At 54.1% G+C, this 18,189-nt stretch overlaps 2 protein-coding genes across 3 annotated transcripts; one reads left to right on the top strand and one right to left on the bottom strand.

Moving 5' to 3' along the window:
- The first annotated feature begins 3,299 nt into the window (after positions 1–3,299).
- LOC117189291 (death-associated protein kinase related-like) lies at positions 3,300–14,308 on the top strand. Its single transcript, XM_033394453.1, has 2 exons — positions 3,300–5,379; positions 14,179–14,308. The coding sequence occupies exons 1-2, from the start codon at positions 3,377–3,379 to the stop codon at positions 14,306–14,308; spliced, it is 2,133 nt and encodes a 710-aa protein (XP_033250344.1). The 5' UTR covers positions 3,300–3,376.
- Positions 14,309–16,811: 2,503 nt separating this feature from the next.
- On the bottom strand, positions 16,812–17,887 carry LOC117189299 (multidrug resistance protein homolog 65-like). 2 transcript variants are annotated; one of them, XM_033394459.1, is made up of 3 exons: positions 17,679–17,887; positions 17,098–17,316; positions 16,812–17,011 (listed from the first exon to the last, which is right to left on the bottom strand). In XM_033394459.1, exons 2-3 carry the CDS (start codon positions 17,314–17,316, stop codon positions 16,916–16,918), a joined length of 315 nt encoding a protein of 104 aa, XP_033250350.1. In that variant the 5' UTR covers positions 17,679–17,887; the 3' UTR covers positions 16,812–16,915. The 2 variants fall into 2 exon arrangements, with proteins under 2 accessions (XP_033250350.1, XP_033250349.1); XM_033394458.1 differs by having other exon boundaries at positions 16,812–17,316; positions 17,679–17,881.
- Between the last annotated feature and the right edge of the window lie 302 nt (positions 17,888–18,189).

The following is an 18,189-nucleotide window of genomic DNA, read 5'->3' as shown; positions in this document are numbered from 1 at the left end:
AACTACAACGAAGCACCCGGCCGGCATAACAAACGCAATGCGAACATTACGCTGTATACCGGCCGGCTCTGTTGTCCCCCTGTGTGTTGTTTATTGGCTGGTTGTGAGTATTGGCGTGCATCGTGGGCAATGATGGTCTTGATGGCAAGCGGCTCTGGTCTGGCCGCCCACGTTGCATCTGTCTGTTGGTTAGTGTTGGCTGCTGCACTCGAGGGGCACTGGTCCGGCCACCCAACTGCATTGTCATCGTGTTGGCATTGGCATCGGTGTGTGATGGCAATGGTCGGAGTTATTGGCCGCATCCAAGTGGCGAACTGGTCCGGCCACCAGGATGCGTTGTCGATTTTAATTGTTGATTGGCCGCATCCAAGTGGCTGCTGGTCCGGCCACCCAGGATGCGCTGTCAGGTGGATTGGCCTGGCCTCCTCGGCCACGTTCTTCGTCAATTTGTAGTTGCGTTTTGAATGGCTGCTGGTCCGGCCACTCAGGTGAGGAGGTGTTTGTTTTGGCTTTTTGATTTTAATTTGCGTTTATTTGCAGGTGCCTTTCGTTGATTTGGATGTTGTGGCTGGCGACCCTTGTCTGATTTGTGTTGGCGTAAGAGACGTTTGCGGGTGAGTATTCGTGTTTATCGGCAGCCTCTCTCCTGTTTCACCTTCTTTTGCAGGATTTGCTGGCGTCCGGCGGCTCAACATCGGGCCATCCCGCCCTCACATAATTGGCATGAGAGACGGGTGCGACCCAGCGGAGCGGCAACAGACGCCAGCATCTGCGTCGTCGTTGGAATGGCTGTTGTCTGATTGGAGTCGCGTGACGTCATTGTGATGGTCGGTGGCAGCGTCATCAGAAAGGGGCCTCATATTCCTCCCATTTGGCAGGAAATTGTTGAAGTTGATGGCGAGGCAGCTTCTTGTTGGTCAGCTCTGTCTGGTGATTGGCAGGTAAGTGTGGATTTTGTGTGTTTTGGCCGTTTTTCGTTGTTGTCCGTATTGACGTCTTTTTTCCTTTGTTGCAGTGGCTGTCTCTGGATCAACGATTGGGCGCATTAACAGGCACCGCCCGATCGCATGCTTTCGCGTGCGCTGGCGATTTGGGCCCTCCACACTTGGCCCAGACCCTCCAGATCGTCGAATAGATGGTGGTCGGTCCATTCGTCGTCATGTTCGTCGTCAATTGCTTCGCAGTCCATATCGGATTCGGAGTCCGATATGGCTGCGGCGTCATGGTGCGTATTTGCAGTTGGTCGTGGTGATGGCTGTGTGGATGCTGCTGCTGCTGTTTTTGTCTGAAGTGGCGGCACTCCTCCCGTGCTCTCGTCCCTTGCCTGCAGCAGGTTTGTCAGTTTCGTCAAAATTGCTGCCAGCTTATCCTCCAGCTCTTTAATTTTTACGGCATATCTTTTCAGGATATGGGCACAGCTCCCATCGCACTGGGCGCCTGGCTGCTGCTGTAGCTGGGGTTGGCGTGGCGTCGGAGCACGATTTGGGATCGGCTGCATCGACAGGACCCTGTGGTGTTGGCGCCCCTCGGCCAGTGGCTGGGGATGTTGGTCGCGATGCTGTAGCTGTTGCCGATGCTGCCGACCCGGACCGCGTTGGCGTTGCTGCTTCGGCTGTGGGTGGAGTGGCTGTGTGGGTGGCTGCTGCTGCAACTGTCGCTGTAGTGGCTGCTGGTGACGTTGTGATGGCTGCTGGAGACGATGTGCTGGCTGTTGCTGCTGTATTGGCTGCTGCATTTGCTGTGGCTGTTGCCGTCGATGCTCCTGGACAGCGACCCTGTGGGCCAGGAGCCGCTGCCTGGCTGCCTTGTAGGCGCTGCAGCCCTTGTAGGCGCTGATGTGGGCGCCTTGGCAGTTTGCGCATTTGGGATTGACGGCCCTTGGCTTGCTGCACTCCGTCGTCTGATGTCCACCCGCGCATTTCATGCAGACAGCAGCTCGTCTACAATATGCGCGGGTGTGGCCAAACACCTGACATCGATGGCACTGGGCAGGGTCACGGGAGACTCCAAGTCTCTCAACCGTGACGGGCCTCCCACCCAGGCGTCGCAGCTTCAACACATCGAATTGACCACGGTCCGGTTTGGGGGCGATCTCAGCCTCGAAGAGGTTGTATTGGCGGCTGCGATCGAATCGATCGGTGATCGCCCGAGTAAACCGGACCGTGTACCCCTCGGCCTGCATACAGTCCCGGAACCAGTCAGAGGGCGTGGAATGGGGAAGACCTCGGATGAGGATCCTCAAGCCTCTGTCCTCCACAGGCTGATGCCCGAACTCGCCGTGCCGGATGTCATTGGCAATGGCAAGGGTGTGTGTATTGGGAGTGGCAGTTGTTGTGTTGGTGTTGGTATTGGCGATGGTGCTGGTGTGAGTGGCGGTGACGGTGTTGGTGTTTGTATTTGTGTTTTGTGTTTGCTGCCGCTGCTGGTGATGGCGGCCCCGTCGTCTAGCCTGCTTCCTCTCACCCTCATCGTCACTCCCACTGTCGATGAGGGCGCGGCGTCGTTTTGGTGTTGGTGGGATTTGTGGCATTGGAGCAGGCTGGGCTATGGCTCGGATCGACCCTCTGCTCGAGCTCGAACCAGGTTCGACACGCAACAGGTTCGATCCGGTCGTGTGTGTGTGTGTGGCTGCCCGTTGGCTGTTTTGGCGCTTCGCTCTTGCGCGTCGGCTTGCCGGCTCTCCTCCGACTTCTCCCTCTCCCGTTACTCCTGAACAGTTTTGTGCGTCCAAGAGCGTGAGAGGCGGGAAAAGTGGCAGTGAGAGCGGCGTCTTTTCGGCCTTTCCCTTTGTGGTTGGCGCGGTTTTTGTGACGGGTCTCGAGGGGGAGTGGCTGTGGCCGTGGATATATCGGCCATGGCAATGGCTGGGTACTCACTCGATGGAAGGCTGTGGCGTCGGCGCTCTGCATTGGCTGGGGCGTTGGTGTTGGCGCCTGCGCCGAGGGCTCTGCTGCTGCTGCTGCTATTGGCGGTGTTGGTGTTGGTGTTGGTGTTGTTGGCTGCTGCTGCTGCTGCTAGGGCGCCTCTGCGGGCCGCTCTGCCGCCGTCGCTGTGTCGTCTGGTTGTCCCTCGTCTGGCCATTCCTCTGGTCATGGCTGGCTGTTGGTTTGTGTGTTGGCGATCTGCTGCCTGTTTGTTGTTTTTTAATTGAAAAGTCTCTTGTGTGTGTTTGTTTGTGTTTAATGTATTTATTGGCACTTTTATTCTCTTTTTGGTTTGTGATGTGGACGGGAGCAAAAGTTTGTCAAGGTAAGTAATGGGTGTGGTGGAGGATGGGCGGCACGGCACGGCACGGCACACGACAGACACCACAAAAAGAAAACAGGGCAACACAGAAAAAAAACGTCAATGGCGACACGGCACAGATCGATAGATCATGTTCACCGAAAAGGGAATCTTTCCCATAGGCGATGGCCTTTTGGATGTAGATGCCGAACGCTTTAACGGATTGCTCGTGTCGCATGACATCAACGAGATCTACGAGGTGGAACAGACGCCGTTTGCCAGGGGCAAATTCGCCGCCGTTCGCCGTGCCATTCACAAGAACACGTGCTCCCATTTCGCGGCAAAGTTCTTGAAGCGACGCCGACGCGCACAGAGCAGCGACAAGGAGATCAAACACGAGATCGCCGTCCTAATACTCTGCGAGGGCGAGGAGAACATTGTCAATCTGAATGCGGTGCACGAGACCCGTTCGGACACAGCCCTGCTGCTGGAACTGGCCACTGGTGGCGAGCTGCAGACCATACTGGACAACGAGGAGTGCCTGACAGAGGCCCAGGCCCGCCACTGCATGCGAGAGGTGCTGAAGGCTCTCAAGTTTCTCCACGACCGATCCATTGCCCACCTGGCCCTCAAGCCACAGAACATTTTGCTCGCCGGCGAGCGTATAGAAGATGGCCTCAAGCTCTGTGACTTTGGGATCTCGCGCGTTGTGTGCGAGGGCATCAATGTCCGCGAGATGGCCGGCACACCCGACTACGTGGCCCCCGAGGTGCTCCAGTACGAGCCGCTCTCCCTGCTGACGGACATCTGGTCCGTGGGCGTTCTCACCTATGTCTTGCTCTCCGGCTTCTCGCCCTTTGGCGGGGGCACCAAGCAGGAGACCTTCCTCAATATCTCGCAGTGTGCGCTCACCTTTCCGGACAACCTATTCGGTGGCGTCTCGCCAGTGGCCATCGATTTCATACGCCGCGCATTGCGAATTAAGCCAAACGATCGCATGAGTGCCGCTGGATGCGTGGAACATGTCTGGCTGAAGGATGAGAGCTCGATGGATAGACAAATGTATCTGCAGGCTCAGAGCGATGCTGAAGAGGAAGAGGAAGAGGAGGAGGAAGAAGACGACCTTGAGGATGAAGAAGTGGAGGAGCCAGTGGCCGAGGAGAAGGCAGAGGAGCAGGAACAGCAACAGCAGTCACAGGAACAACAAAAGCAACAGAAGCCAAGCAGTGGCAGCAACAAACCCACGCACAATGGCCACCATCGGGCCCACAGCAATGGGAGCAGTAGCAGCATCTCAAAGATACCCATTGCCACCGGGAAGCTCCTGGGAAGCCCCATAAGCAGCACCAGCACCAGCACCAGCACCAGCACAGAGACAACGACAGCCATACACACGCTGACCAGCAATGGACACGGACAGAGCAACACGGTCTGCCTGTCCGCCAAGCCCACTCAGATCGTGACACCTACACGTCGAGCCTCCGACTCGGACAAGGAGAACACATACACGGCGACATTTGTGAAGAAGCCCCCGGTGCAGGCCACCATCCAGCTGGGCAGCAACGGCCTCGACGAGTTCGCCACAGTGGTGGCCACCCTGACACTCTTTCCCGATGCGCCCACCACACCGAAAGTGATCCGCAAGGCACCCACGGGAGAGTCCCATGGATCGGCCACCTCGGTGAAGGCTCTGGTCAAGAAGTTTCAGCTGGAGGAGACGCTAGTCTGCCCCGGACACAGCAGCACCAGCAGCCACAACGGCCAAAGTCCCGTCAACGGGTGCGGCGGCAGTAGCGGGAGCAGCAACGGCAACAATATGCGACGCAGTGCAGGGGGAAACAGCAGCAACATCAGTTACTCGGCAGCAGCCGCGACAGCAGCACGAATGAACAGCATTCGCCGCGCCTCCGACCCGCTGATGGCCGTCTATAAGAAGCAGCCACAGAACAGCGGCGCCAACAGCAATAGTTCCAGCAGCAACAGCAACAATCCCAGCCCCGGCAGCAGTCCCAGCTCGGGCAGCACGGCCACCCTGCTCCTGAATAGCCATCGCCTGGCGTCCAGCACCGCTGTAGCCTCAAGCAGCAGCACCAAAGCTACTGCCACTGCCCACCATCTGCACCACCACCACATGCACCACGACAACACGAAAAACGGCCAAAACACATGAAATCCACACTTACCTGCCAATCACCAGACAGAGCTGCCCAGCAGGAAGCTGCCTCGCCATCAACACTGACAATTCCTGCCAAAGGGAAGGAAAAGGAGGCCCCTTTCTGATGACGCTGCCGCCTGACCATGGCCGTGACGTCACGCCACTCCAAACATACAGCTGCCATTTCCAACGACGACGCAGATGCTGGCGCCTGTTGCCGCTCCACTGGGTCGCACCCGTCTCTCATGCCAATTATGTGAGGGCGGGATGGCCTGGTGTTGAGCCGCCGGACGCCAGCAAATCCTGCAAAAGAAGAAGGAGAATCAGGAGAGAGGCTGCCAATAAACACATATACTCACCTGCAAACGCCTCTCACGCCAACACAAACCAGACAAGGGTCGCCAGCAACAGCATCCAAACGCCGACAAGTACCTGCAAATAAACACAAATTAAAATCACACGCCAAAGCAAACACCTCCTCAACTGGGTGGCCGGACCACCAGCCACTCAAAACGCCGTTACAAATTGACGACGAACGTGGCCGAGGAGGCCAGGCCAATTCTACTGACAACGCATCCTGGGTGGCCGGACCAGCAGCCACTCGGATGCGGCCAACAACAATACAATCGACAACGTATCCTGGTGGCCGGACCAGCAGCCACTTGGATGCGGCCAATATCACGATTCGTTGGCATCACTTTTCGATGCCAATGCCAACACACTGGACAATGCATCTTCGGGTGGCCGGACCAGTGCCACTCGGTCTGCTGCACCAAACCAACAGACAGATGCAACGTGGGCGGCCGGACCAGAGCCGCTCGCCATCAACACCATCATTGCCCACGATGCACGCCAATACTCACAACCAGCCAGCCAATAAACAACACACAGGGGGACAACAGAGCCGGCCGGTATACAGCGTAATGTTCGCCTTGCGTTTGTTATGCCGGCCGGTGCTTCGTTGTAGTTGTCCTCCTGTTAGAAATAAAATAAATATAATTAACATGTTTATATGTTGTTAATGTATGTCAATTATCGTTTATTTTACCTCGTCTGCATCAATGTATTTGTTGTAGATGTCAATCCTGTTGTTTCTGTAGTTTTTGCATGTCCGTAGATAGTTTGTCCATAGTTTTAGTACTTGCCTGTGATATAAGGAATAAGTTTTTGTAAATTAATGTAGTTTTCTGTAGATAATTGTATATTTTTCGTAGTTTTCTAATTAGTTTTACCTTCTTACTCTTCTTCCCAACCTATCTGCCATTCCCATAATTCCCCTTGACACGTGGTATTACCAAAAATACCACGCAAATACCAGACTATGACCGATAACACACCAAAAAGCCATTTCAAATTTAAAATGCATTTATCAATGCCCAGTGTGTTATCGGTCGCAAATTCGGCAATTTATGCCCAGCCAATACCTCCCCACCCCCTACCCACTTCAAATGCCACTAAATGCCAAATGCGGTTGAGCAGGAGCAAAATTAACACTGCCAACCTCCGCCACTCTGACAAACGCCCCAATAAAGCCATTTCAACCGCCCATATGATGCTATGCGGTCGACTCTTCGGAGCGTCACGCGCCCGGATCGAAAGATCCGGAAGTTTACAGTATCCGGGCGGTTATACGGGAGCAGGCATTTATCCCCCCCCCATCTTATCCCATCCCCCAACAACAGAGCAGCCACTACACACAGCACAAACATAAGACACTGGCCGCTAACCAACGACAACGACAACACACACAGCCACTAAAACAAACGGCTATTCCAATTCTCCATTGCCTACTTATCGGTGCTGCTGCCCTCGGACCACTTTCATCTCACTCAATATTGGGGTGAGTGAAAGTGGAACCGGGGGTGAGAGCACCGGTAAATGACGATCGGCGATCGGGCCAGTCGAGTTGAGGGGGAGAGTATGGGAGTTGGCGGACATGTGAGAGTACCACCATGAACCTCGTCCGCCACTCTCATCTCGTCCACCCGCTCGAGAGGTCGCGATCGTCGGACGTGCAAAAACCGTTTCGTGTCGTTTTTTCGTGTCGCCGTTTTTCCGTTGTCTTGCTGTTGTGCTTTGTTTTCTTTTTTGTGGTGTCTGTCGTGTGCCGTGCCGTGCCGTGCCCCCGCTGACATGACAAAAAGTCCCTCCCTCCACTCGACAAACTTTCTGCTCCCCAATAAATGTGATTAATTTTAAACGCCAATAAATAACATTAAGTTATAAAAACACAAACCTAACGAGAGACAAACTGTGTAAAGAGACAGAAAGTGCCAATAAATACATTAAACACAAACACACACACACAAGAGACTTTTCAGTAAGGGAAAACAACAAACAGACAGCAAATCGCCAATACACAAACTAACAACAACTATGACGAGAGGAATGGCCAGACGAGGGTCAACCAGACGCCACAGCGACGGCGGCAGAGCGGCCCGCAGAGCCGCCCTAGCAGCAGCAGCAGCAGCCAACAACACCAACACCAACACCGCCAATAGCAGCAGCAACAGCAGAGCCCGCGGAGAAGGCGCCAACACCAACGCCCCAGCCAATGCTGAGCGCCGACGCCACAGCGACGGTGGCTGCATCAGCAGCAGCAATAACAACGCCAACACAGACTGCACCGATCGTGAGTACGCAGACGCCGCCAATACACACACAGACACAGCCATTCCCGCCACTTGCATTGCCCTCCCCCCCCCCCCCCCCCCCCCCCCCCCCACCATCACCAATAATACCCAAAGAAAGGCCCAACAAGACACCACTTTTCCTGCCTCTCACGCTCTCGGACATACAAAATAGTTCGAGAGTAACGGGAGAGGGAGAGGACGGAGGAGAGCCGGCAAGCCGCCGAGAAGGAGCGGGCCAACGGGCCGCCACACACACACACACGACCGGATCGAACCTTTTGCGAGTCGAACCTGGTTCGAGCTCGAGCAGCGGGTCGATCCGGGCCAATGCTGAGCCGGCACCAATACCACAAATCCCACCAACACCAAAACGACGCCGCGCCCTCATCGACAGTGGGAGTGAAGATGAGGATGAGGGTGAGAGGAAGCAGGCCAGACGACGGGGCCGCCATCACCAGAAAAGGCAAACTCTGGAGGAGCTGGAGGCTATTGTTCAGGAGCAGTTGAGGCAGCACGAGCTGCGGGAGCAACAGCAGAAGCAGCAGAAACGGACGGCAGATGCAGCCAACACCAACACAGTTGCCGATCCTGCCACTATGCCGCAATCTGCACAGCCAACACATGCCCTTGCCCCTCTCCCTGCCCCTGCCACTACTATAATTGCCAATAGCCAGACCCACAGCCATCACCAACATCGAAAACAGCCAATACATAGACAATCACCAGCCATTCACACAGACAATACCACAATTAACCATAGAAATAATAATGACGCCAATACAAATACACCTGCCACTACCAACACCAACACCACCACCGCCATCACCATCACAAACACCCCTGCCACTACCACCGACGATGACATCCGGCACGGCGAATTCGGGAATCAGCCCAGCCAGGAACGTGGCTTGAGGATCCTCATCCGAGGACTCTCCCACTCCATGCCGCCGGATTGGATTCGCAGCAGTATGCTGAACGAGGGGTACACGGTTCGGTTTGTGAGGGTGATCACCGATCAATTTGATCGCAGCCGCCAATTCAACCTCTTCGAGTCTGAGATCGCCCCCAAACCGGACCGTGGCCAATGCGGGGTGTTAAAGCTGCGACGCCTGGGTGGGAGGCCCGTCACGGTTGAGAGACTTCGAGTCTCCCGTGACCCTGCCCAGTGCCATCGATGTCAGGTGTTTGGCCACACCCGCGCATACTGTAGACGAGCTGCTGTCTGCATGAAATGCGCGGGTGGACACCTGACGACGGAGTGCAGCAAGCCGAGGAACGTCGCTCCCAAGTGCGCCAACTGCCAGGGCCAGCACATCAGTGCCTACAAGGGTTGCCCATCCTACAAGGCAGCCAGGCAGAGGCTCGTGGCCCACAGGGTCGCCAGGGAGGAGGAGCGTCGCAGACAGCAGCCACAGCCAAGCCAACAGCGACACCAGCCAATACAACGTCGCCAGCAGCAGCCACATCCACAGCCACATCCACAGCCACTCCATAATCCGCAGCAGCAACGCCAACACCAACCGGATCGGCAGCATCGGCAGCAGCATCGGTATGGCGACCAACATCCCCAGCCATCGACCAGGGGGCGCCAACACCAGAGGGTCCAGCCGATGCAGCCGATCGCGAATGATGCTCCGACGCCACGCCAACACCAGCAGCAGCAGCGGCCAGACGCCCAGTGCGATGGCAGCTGCGCTCAAAACCTGCAATTATACGTACAGCGTATAACAGAGTTGGAAAGGAGGATCGAACAGATGGCAGAGCAACTCACCAAATTGGCTGCAGCAACAGCAGCAGCAGTTCCAATAGCCGCCAATACAGCAGCAGCAGTAGCCATATCGGACGGTGAGCCGGATATGGACATGGACGACGACAGCCAATGGACCGATGAAGAGCCTTATGAGGACCTACGTAGGTTCCTAAATGGACAATCCAGTGACGACTTCGAAAGCGACGGATTATACGGCGTCTACTGATTGCGACAAATGGCAGAAGTTTAATGCCAATGCCACCTTAAAATAGACAATAATTAAACACAATTAACAACAATCTGCAAATGACCATTAAACATACTCACCTGCTATTAAACTGACAGAGCTGCCCCTCCAGCAGCTGCCTCGCCACTCCTGCAATTCTCTCGAGGCATAATGGGCGAAATTTGGAGGCCTCATCAGCAGCACTACCGCCAATCCAACAAAAGTCCAGAGGCCAGCCACTAAAACACAAAGAACGAGGGGGAACGTTGTGAGTTGCTGCGGAGACCGCAACTCTACAGTTATACCCGATACTAAGTCAGTATGGCTCTCCTCCGGCAGACGCCGCTTATATTAAACGACACGACAAGGAGTGCGTGCGAGAGAGACAGAAAATCAGTCTGAGCGTGACGTCGGGGGCTGCGTAGCCAGTGCAAATTGATTTGTTCCTTTTGGCTATAAAAATTATCTGATCTGATCTATATTCAGCAATCTGATAGATATGGTCATTATCTATGATTCTGCGTTTTTAGTTTTCTCGAATGTGCAATATTGTGGATGCAACAGATTTTCGTTCTTTGTGGGGGCGGAAGGGGGGGGGGCGAAATTCTGAGATATACGTTTTATAGTGAGATCTAACAGAAGTGCGGATACCAAATTTGGTTACTCTAGCCTTAATAGTCTCTGAGATTTGTGGATGCCCCAGATTTTCGTCCTTTGCGGGGGCGGAAGGGGGTGTGGCGAAATTTGGACACGAAACGGTCAAGGTCCGATATCACAGGAGTGTGGATACCAAATTTGGTTGCTCTGGCTCTTATAGGTTCTGAGATCCTTGAACTCATATTTTGCAATTGGCAAAGCCGACCATGAAACCTGTGTGTTAGAGAGAGACAGAGCGAGAAAGAATGAAATTGTTTTCTTGATTCTGGCTATAATAATTATACGATCTGGTTGAGATTTTACACTCTAGAACTCATCCTCTACGATTCTGTGTTTTTGGTTTTATCGTATCTTTAAAAATGTAGATGCCACAGATTTTCGTCCTTTGTGGGGGCGGAAGTGGGCGGGGCGAAGTTTTGAAATATTTTTGTAGCAGTGACATATCACAGAAGTCTGGATCCAAAACATCGTTGCTCTAGCTCTTATAGTCTTTGAGCACTAGGCGCTGAAGGGGACGGACGGACGGACGGACGGACGGACGGACGGACGGACGGACGGACAGACGGACAGACAGACAGGGCTCAATCGACTCGGCTATTGATGCTGATCAAGAATATATATACTTTATGGGGTCGGAAACGATTCCTTCTGGACGTTACACACATCCACTTTTACCACAAATCTAATATACCCCAATACTCATTTTGAGTATCGGGTATAAAAACAGTCAATTCACGCCAACACGAAAAACTGCCAAAACACAAGAAATTCACTCTCACCTGCCAATCACCAGACAGAGCTGCCCAACAAGAAGCTGCCTCGCCATCAACATCATAAATTTTCTGCCAAAGGGGCGGAAAAGGAGGCCTCTTCTGATCACGCTGCCGCCTGACCATGGCCGTGACGTCACTCCACTCCGAACCAACAGCTGCCAATTCCAACGACGACGCAGATGCTGGCGCCTGTTGCCGCTCCACTGGGTTACACCCGTCTCTCATGCCAATTATATGAGGGCGGGATGGCCTGGTGTTGAGCCGCCGGACGCCAGCAAATCCTGTAAAAGGAAGAAGAAACAGGAGGGAGAAACAGACTGCCAAAACACAAAATACTCACCTGCTGTTTTACGCCAACACAAACCAGACAAGGGTCGCCACAAATAACATCCAAACGCCGACAGTACCTGCAAATAAACACGAATTAAAATCAAAGCCAAAACAAACACCTCCTCATCTGGGTGGCCGGACCAGCAGCCATTCAAAACGCAACTACAAACCGACGATGAACGTGGCCGAGGAGGCCAGGCCAATACTACTGACAACGCATCCTGGGTGGCCGGACCAGAGCCACTCGAGGCCAGACGAGGGTCGAACAGACGCCACAGCGACGGCGGCAGAGCGGCCCGCAGAGGCGCCCTAGCAGCAGCAGCAGCAGCCAACAACACCAACACCAACACCAACACCGCCAATAGCAGCAGCAGCAGCAGAGCCCTCGGCGCAGGCGCCAATACCAACGCCCCAGCCAATGCAGAGCGCCGACGCCACAGCCACCCAGCGAGTGAGTACCCAGCCATTGCCATGGCCGATATATCCACGGCCACAGCCACTCCCCCTCGAGCCCCATAACATCAGCAGCAACAGCAGCGCCAATACCAACTGCAAATCCCGCAACCCCGCCAAATCCCAAAATCCCGCCAAACACAAAGGGAAAGGCCGAAAAGACGCCACTTTTCCCGCCTCTCACACTCTCGGACAGTTCGGGAGTAACGGGAGAGGGAGAAGACGGAGGAGAGCCGGCAAGCCGACGCGCAAGAGCGGAGCGCCAAAACGGCCAACGGGCAGCCACACACACACACGACCGGATCGAACCTGTTGCGAGTCGAACCTGGTTCGAGCTCGAGCAGCGGGTCGATCCGGGCCAATGCTGAGCCTGCACAAATGCCGTCAATCCCACCAACACCAAAACGACGCCGCGCCCTCATCGACAGTGGGAGTGACGATGAGGGTGAGGCTGAGAGGAAGCAGGCCAGACGACGGGGCCGCCATCACCAGCAGCGGCAGCAGCGGCCGCCAATTGGGAAGCCGAAGAAAAAAAGTCAGACAATGGAGGAACTAGAGGCTATTGTCCAGGAGCAGCTGAGGCAGCACGAGTTGAGGGAGCAACAGCAGAAGCAGCAGAAACGGACGGCACATGCAGCCAACACCAACACAGTTGCCGATCCTGCCACTCTGCCGCAATCAACACAGCCAACACATGCCCCTGCCCCTGCCCCTGCCCCTGCCCCTGCCACTAGTATAAATACAAATAGCCAGACCCACAGCCATCACCAACATCAAAAACAGACAATACAAAGACAATCACCAGCCACTCACACAGACAATACCACAATTAACAATAGAGATAATAATGACGCCAATACAAATACAAATACAAATACACCTGCCAATACAAACACCAACACCACCACCGCCATCACCATCACAAACACCCCTGCCACTACCACCGACGATGACATCCGGCAAGGCGAATTCGGGCATCAGCCCAGCCAGGAACGTGGCTTGAGGATCCTCATCCGAGGACTCTCCCACTCCACGCCGCCGGATTGGATTCGCAGAGGCATGCTGAACGAGGGGTTCACGGTTCGGTTTGTAAGGGCAATCACCGATCGATTCGATCGCAGCCGTCAATACAACCTATTCGAGGCTGAGATCGCCCCCAAACCGGACCGTGGCCAATACGAGGTGTTGAAGCTGCGACGCCTGGGTGGGAGGCCCATCACGGTTGAGAGACTTGGAGTCTCCCGTGACCCTGCCCAGTGCCATCGATGTCAGGTGTTTGGCCACACCCGCGCATACTGTAGACGAGCTGCTGTCTGCATGAAATGCGCGGGTGGACACCTGACGACGGAGTGCAGCAAGCCAAGGAACGTTGCTCCCAAGTGCGCCAACTGCCAGGGCGCCCACATCAGCGCCTACAAGGGCTGCAGCGCCTACAAGGCAGCCAGGCAGCGGCTCCTGGCCCACAGGCTCGCCAGGGAGGAGGAGCATCGACGGCAGCAGCAGCAGCCAACACAACAGCGACAACAGCCAATCCAACGCCGCCAGCAGCAGCCACATCCACAGCCACTCCATAACCCGCAGCAGCAACGCCAACACCAACCGGGTCGGCAGCATCGGCAACAGCATCGGTATGGCGACCATCATCCCCAGCCATCGACCAGGGGGCGCCAACACCAGAGGGTCAAGCCGATGCAACCGATCGCGAATGATGCCCCGACGCCACGCCAACACCAGCAGCAGCAGCGGCCAGCAGCTCAGTGCGATGGCAGCTGTGCCAAACATCTAAAAGAGAGCGCCATTAAACTCAAAATGCTGGAGGAAAGGTTGGCAGCAATGGCCACGCTGATCGCAAACCTGACAGAGGCTAGAGGCGGGGGCTTGGCAGCCATGCCGCCACTACAGACAACACCACCTACACACCCTCCGCCACCACAACCAGCCGCCAATACAGCAGCAGCAGTAGCCATATCGGACAGTGAGCCGGATATGGACATGGACGACGACAGCCAATGGACCGACGAAGAGCCTTACGATGACCTACGTAGGTTCCTAAATGGACAATCCAGTGGCGACTTTGAAAGCGACGGATTATACGGCGTCTACTGATTGCGCCAAATAGCAGAAGTTTAATGGCAATAAAACCTAAAAATAGACAAAATTAAACACAATTAACAACAATCTGCAAATGACCATTAAACATACTCTCCTGCTATTAAACTGACAGAGCTGCCCCTCCAGCAGCTGCCTCGCCACTCCTGCAACTCTCTTGAGGCATAATGGGCGAAATTTGGAGACCTCATCAGCAGCACTACCGTCAATTCCAACAGAAGTCCAGAGGCCAGCCACTAAAATACAAAGAAAAACAGCCAATTCACGCCAACACGAAAAAACGCCCAAAACACACAAAAACACACGTACCTGCCAATCACCAGACAGAGCTGCCCCCACAGCAGCTGCCTCGCCATGAACATCATCAATTTTCTGCCAAAGGGGCGGAAAAGGAGGCCTTTTTTGAACCGGTGAATACTTGTGGGTATTGATACTTGATACTTGTCGGTATTCCCGCATAGCATAGTCCCCCTTTCCGCTTCGTAGTAGCTCTCAGGCCGGCGGGGTCCCGTAAGTACCGTCCGGCGATAGCCTAGGTACTCTCGGCGATACTTGTCGGTATTATCGCATAGTAAAGACCTCCGTATTGATTCTGAGTTCGGTGGGGCCCTGAAGGCGCTATTCGGCGATAACCGGAGTGTTCTCGGTGAAACCAACTGCCCCGTCCCACGCTACAATCGCCCCCGTCCGCGGGACTGCGGCCCCGTCCCCCATCGTCGGTCCGAAATACGGAGTCCCGGCAAATTATAAATATTGCTGTAATTTCGACCCTGGAGTAGACTGAGATATGTACCCCAGCCCAGGATCGCTTCCTTACAAAAGTTAAGGTAACACTAGACTTAACATTAACATATGTTTTCTTTTACAATGGATTGCGTCTTTTCAGTCCGTTCCCGTCCTCGGAGCGGGCTTCATATAAGTGGCGGCGCAAGGCTGATCCTCATATCAGCATCAGCATATGCCCTGTAGTTGGCTGGGTGCGTACCGCCGCAACTTTGGCATTTAGCTGGGTGCGGTGGACGAAACCACCGCACTTTACACAGACGAAGCCGCGTTGACAGAAGTTGTTAAACCGCCGCAACTTTGGCATTTAGCTGGGTGCGGTGGACGAAACCACCGCACTTATACAGACAAAGCCGCGTTGACAGAAGTTGTTAAACCGCCGCAATTTTCGCATTTAGCTGGGTGCGGTGGACGAAACCACCGCACTTTACACAGGCGAAGCCGCGTTGACAGTAGTTGTGTGTGGTTTAAGAAATCTTTGTGTTTTATGATTCTCTTTGTGGTTTGTGATTTGAATATATGTTTAGTGGCGCACAGAATTTTAATTTACATTGGCGAGAAAGAGGAAATAAAGCTTGTCGGTAGTGGTTGGGAAGGGAATGTGTGTGGGGCGAGTTGGGAAAATGGCTGCTTGGCTTGGCGTCGTCATTTTAATGTATTCCTTATTGGCGTTAATTAAAAATTTTTAACAGTTTAGTTGGGCGGCAAACAAGTTAAGGGGCTCGTTAGTCGCCCGACGTGTCACACCGCTTCATCTGCCTCGTCGATCATCTGTAACTGTATCTGTATCTGTATCTGTACAAAGAAGCCTAGAATTTCTTAGATCTGTGTTCTTCTACCATCCTCTACATGGATTGGTTCCACATTAATCCTAAAGATGCACAAATTTTATAGCTTGAAAAAAAAAAAAAAAAACGCGTACAATAATCGCATATCACATATTATGTTTTTTGTGGAGAGGGGGAGGGGAGGGTTCCGAAGTATTTACACGGTCCAATGTTTGCACGGGTAATATAATGGAGATTCTCTTGGTAAAGATTTTATTCGTAATTTATTCGCCCAACTATCGAGAAAGACTCGCGTGTGCCGTACGATACGATCCATTACGATACGATATCGTCTGTGGGCTATATATGTATGTATATTGATGTGTGCATATGTATGTACAATCCGAAGAGAGGATTACTCTTGTTTTGTTCTCTTTCCTAGATGGTAATATCGTATCAGTGGTTCTGGAAGGGGGTGCTTAAACCTACGACGAAAGCTATAATCCAGTGGATGGGTCGGAATAGGTGTCCTGTTCCTCCGCCCAGACATAGACCTCTCCTGTCTTGGCCTCGGGACTGTGTTTGGCGAGGGTTGAGGTAGCACTCGTGGCCGTTGCCGTTGCCGTGGCGCCGCTCTGGGGCAGGGCGATCGTGCCACCGGATGAAGAGTTGTCCACTGTATCCACTGTGGGGGCTCCTGCCGAACGCACCGAGGAGCGCACTGTGGGGTCCTGCAGGTTGAAGCTCAGACTGAAGCTGTTGTTCCGCGAAATGTTGCCGTTGCCGCTGCCGTTCAGGGGCTTCACAGACAGGAGGGCCGTGGTGGTGATGCCGCCGCCGCCGCCCGCACCCGGCCCCACGGTCATGCCGTTGCTGGAGCCACTGTTGCTGTAGCCGTCCTGCTTCTGAGCCAGGTCCACGATGGACAGGGACGAGGGGAAGCACTGAATGGAGAGCGAGACGGGGATCGTGGTGATGACGTCATTGGGCTCGTAGCCACTGGCCGTTGTCGTGATGGTCGGCAGCTGGGCGTTCGCCGCGATGGGAAGGATGCTCAGGGTCCCCGTGGGAATGGTGTACCCGCCGCCGCTGCTGTTGGCCATCGTGAAGGGAAACGACAGCGTGGTGATGTTCGTGGCAGCGGAGAGGGCTACGGAATCGAGAATCGAAGGGAGAGAGATTGTGGTTGGAGTATCTGAATCTGCATCTGCGGGAGTATCTGTGCCCGGTACTCACTGCTGTGAACTCGCTGTAAATGATGACCACTGCGGGCAGGGTCAACGCCTTGACGCAGCACATGAGGAACCCAAAGAAGAGCCACGCGATCTCCCCGCAGGTGGAGAAGCGGAAGAGCTGCAGGAAGCCGATCGGCTGTGTGGGCTCCAGTCCTGCGGCCACCGGCGCCTCATCCAGGGACTTGCCATCGGTTGTCGTCGTGCCAGAAGCCTCGTCCATCTATCGGTACGACGAAGGACGGAGGAATAGTGTTACTCGAGCCAAGACCCGCGATTTATTCACAGACACGGACAGAGACAGACGGCACGCAAAGGTTAATTAAATTACTGCCACACTCTCAGAGGCATGTATCTGTATCTGTGGCTGTGGCAAGGGTACAGCAGCTACTTTGTATCTTTTGCCATAGTTCTCTCTCATTGACCCGCGGGGTTAACGAGTAATAGAATCTACCGTTTATTATTGGACATTCCAACGCCAATTTGGAGCTATTCGATTCGATTCCCTTTCAGAGGCCCGTACAGAAATCTGTGTGGCGCCATTCGCCCCCTGCCCCCTCTCCTTGTCGTGGGATGGATGATCACCTTTTAATTGATTTTCAACACTTTGATCCTTCAGATACTGTATCTATGCACTGATTTCTGCAGAAGATCCGTTACTGCTCACTCGGACCGCCCAAGCGCGACTGCTGGAACACCGTCCGCGGAGCCACCCATTTATGTTGATTCCCCGATGTGGATGCTGGACAGAGTACTCGGGCTTGGGCATGAGTACTCGTGAGTGTATCGTATCAATCGCTCGCTTTGGGGTTCAAAATTCTAATTGATCTCCGATTTCCGCTCTTGGGGTAGGTTCCGCCGAAAGAGGCGCTTCAATTTACAATGAGAGCAAAAGAGACATTCTGTAGAGGGTTTTTCTTTTCTTTGCTTTTCTTTTCTTTATTCTTTTTCTTTCATTTGGAGGGTGGAAGGTGCAACAATCTAAAACGGAGGCAGACTCTTGAGCCTCCTGCTGGTGCGCAGCACGAATGGTGCCGGCTGATTTGTACCGGCATTTCCTCCAGCGGCAACGACTTCGGATGCAGCTACGGGAGCG

The sequence above is a fragment of the Drosophila miranda genome, assembly GCF_003369915.1.
Source record: "Drosophila miranda strain MSH22 chromosome Y unlocalized genomic scaffold, D.miranda_PacBio2.1 Contig_Y13_pilon, whole genome shotgun sequence".
NCBI classification, from domain to species: domain Eukaryota; kingdom Metazoa; phylum Arthropoda; class Insecta; order Diptera; family Drosophilidae; genus Drosophila; species Drosophila miranda.
The sequence above is the reverse complement of the archived record's forward strand: the minus strand, read 5'-3'. Positions and strand labels throughout refer to the sequence as shown.

Coding starts and splice junctions, on each gene's coding strand:
- LOC117189291 (XM_033394453.1), top strand. CDS start 3,377: ATGTTCACCGAAAAGGGAATCTTTCCCATAGGCGATGGCCTTTTGGAT. Junction 5,380..14,178: donor CACCACGACAACACGAAAAA/CGGCCAAAACAC, acceptor CATATCGGACAG/TGAGCCGGATATGGACATGG.
- LOC117189299 (XM_033394458.1), bottom strand. CDS start 17,316: ATGGACGAGGCTTCTGGCACGACGACAACCGATGGCAAGTCCCTGGAT.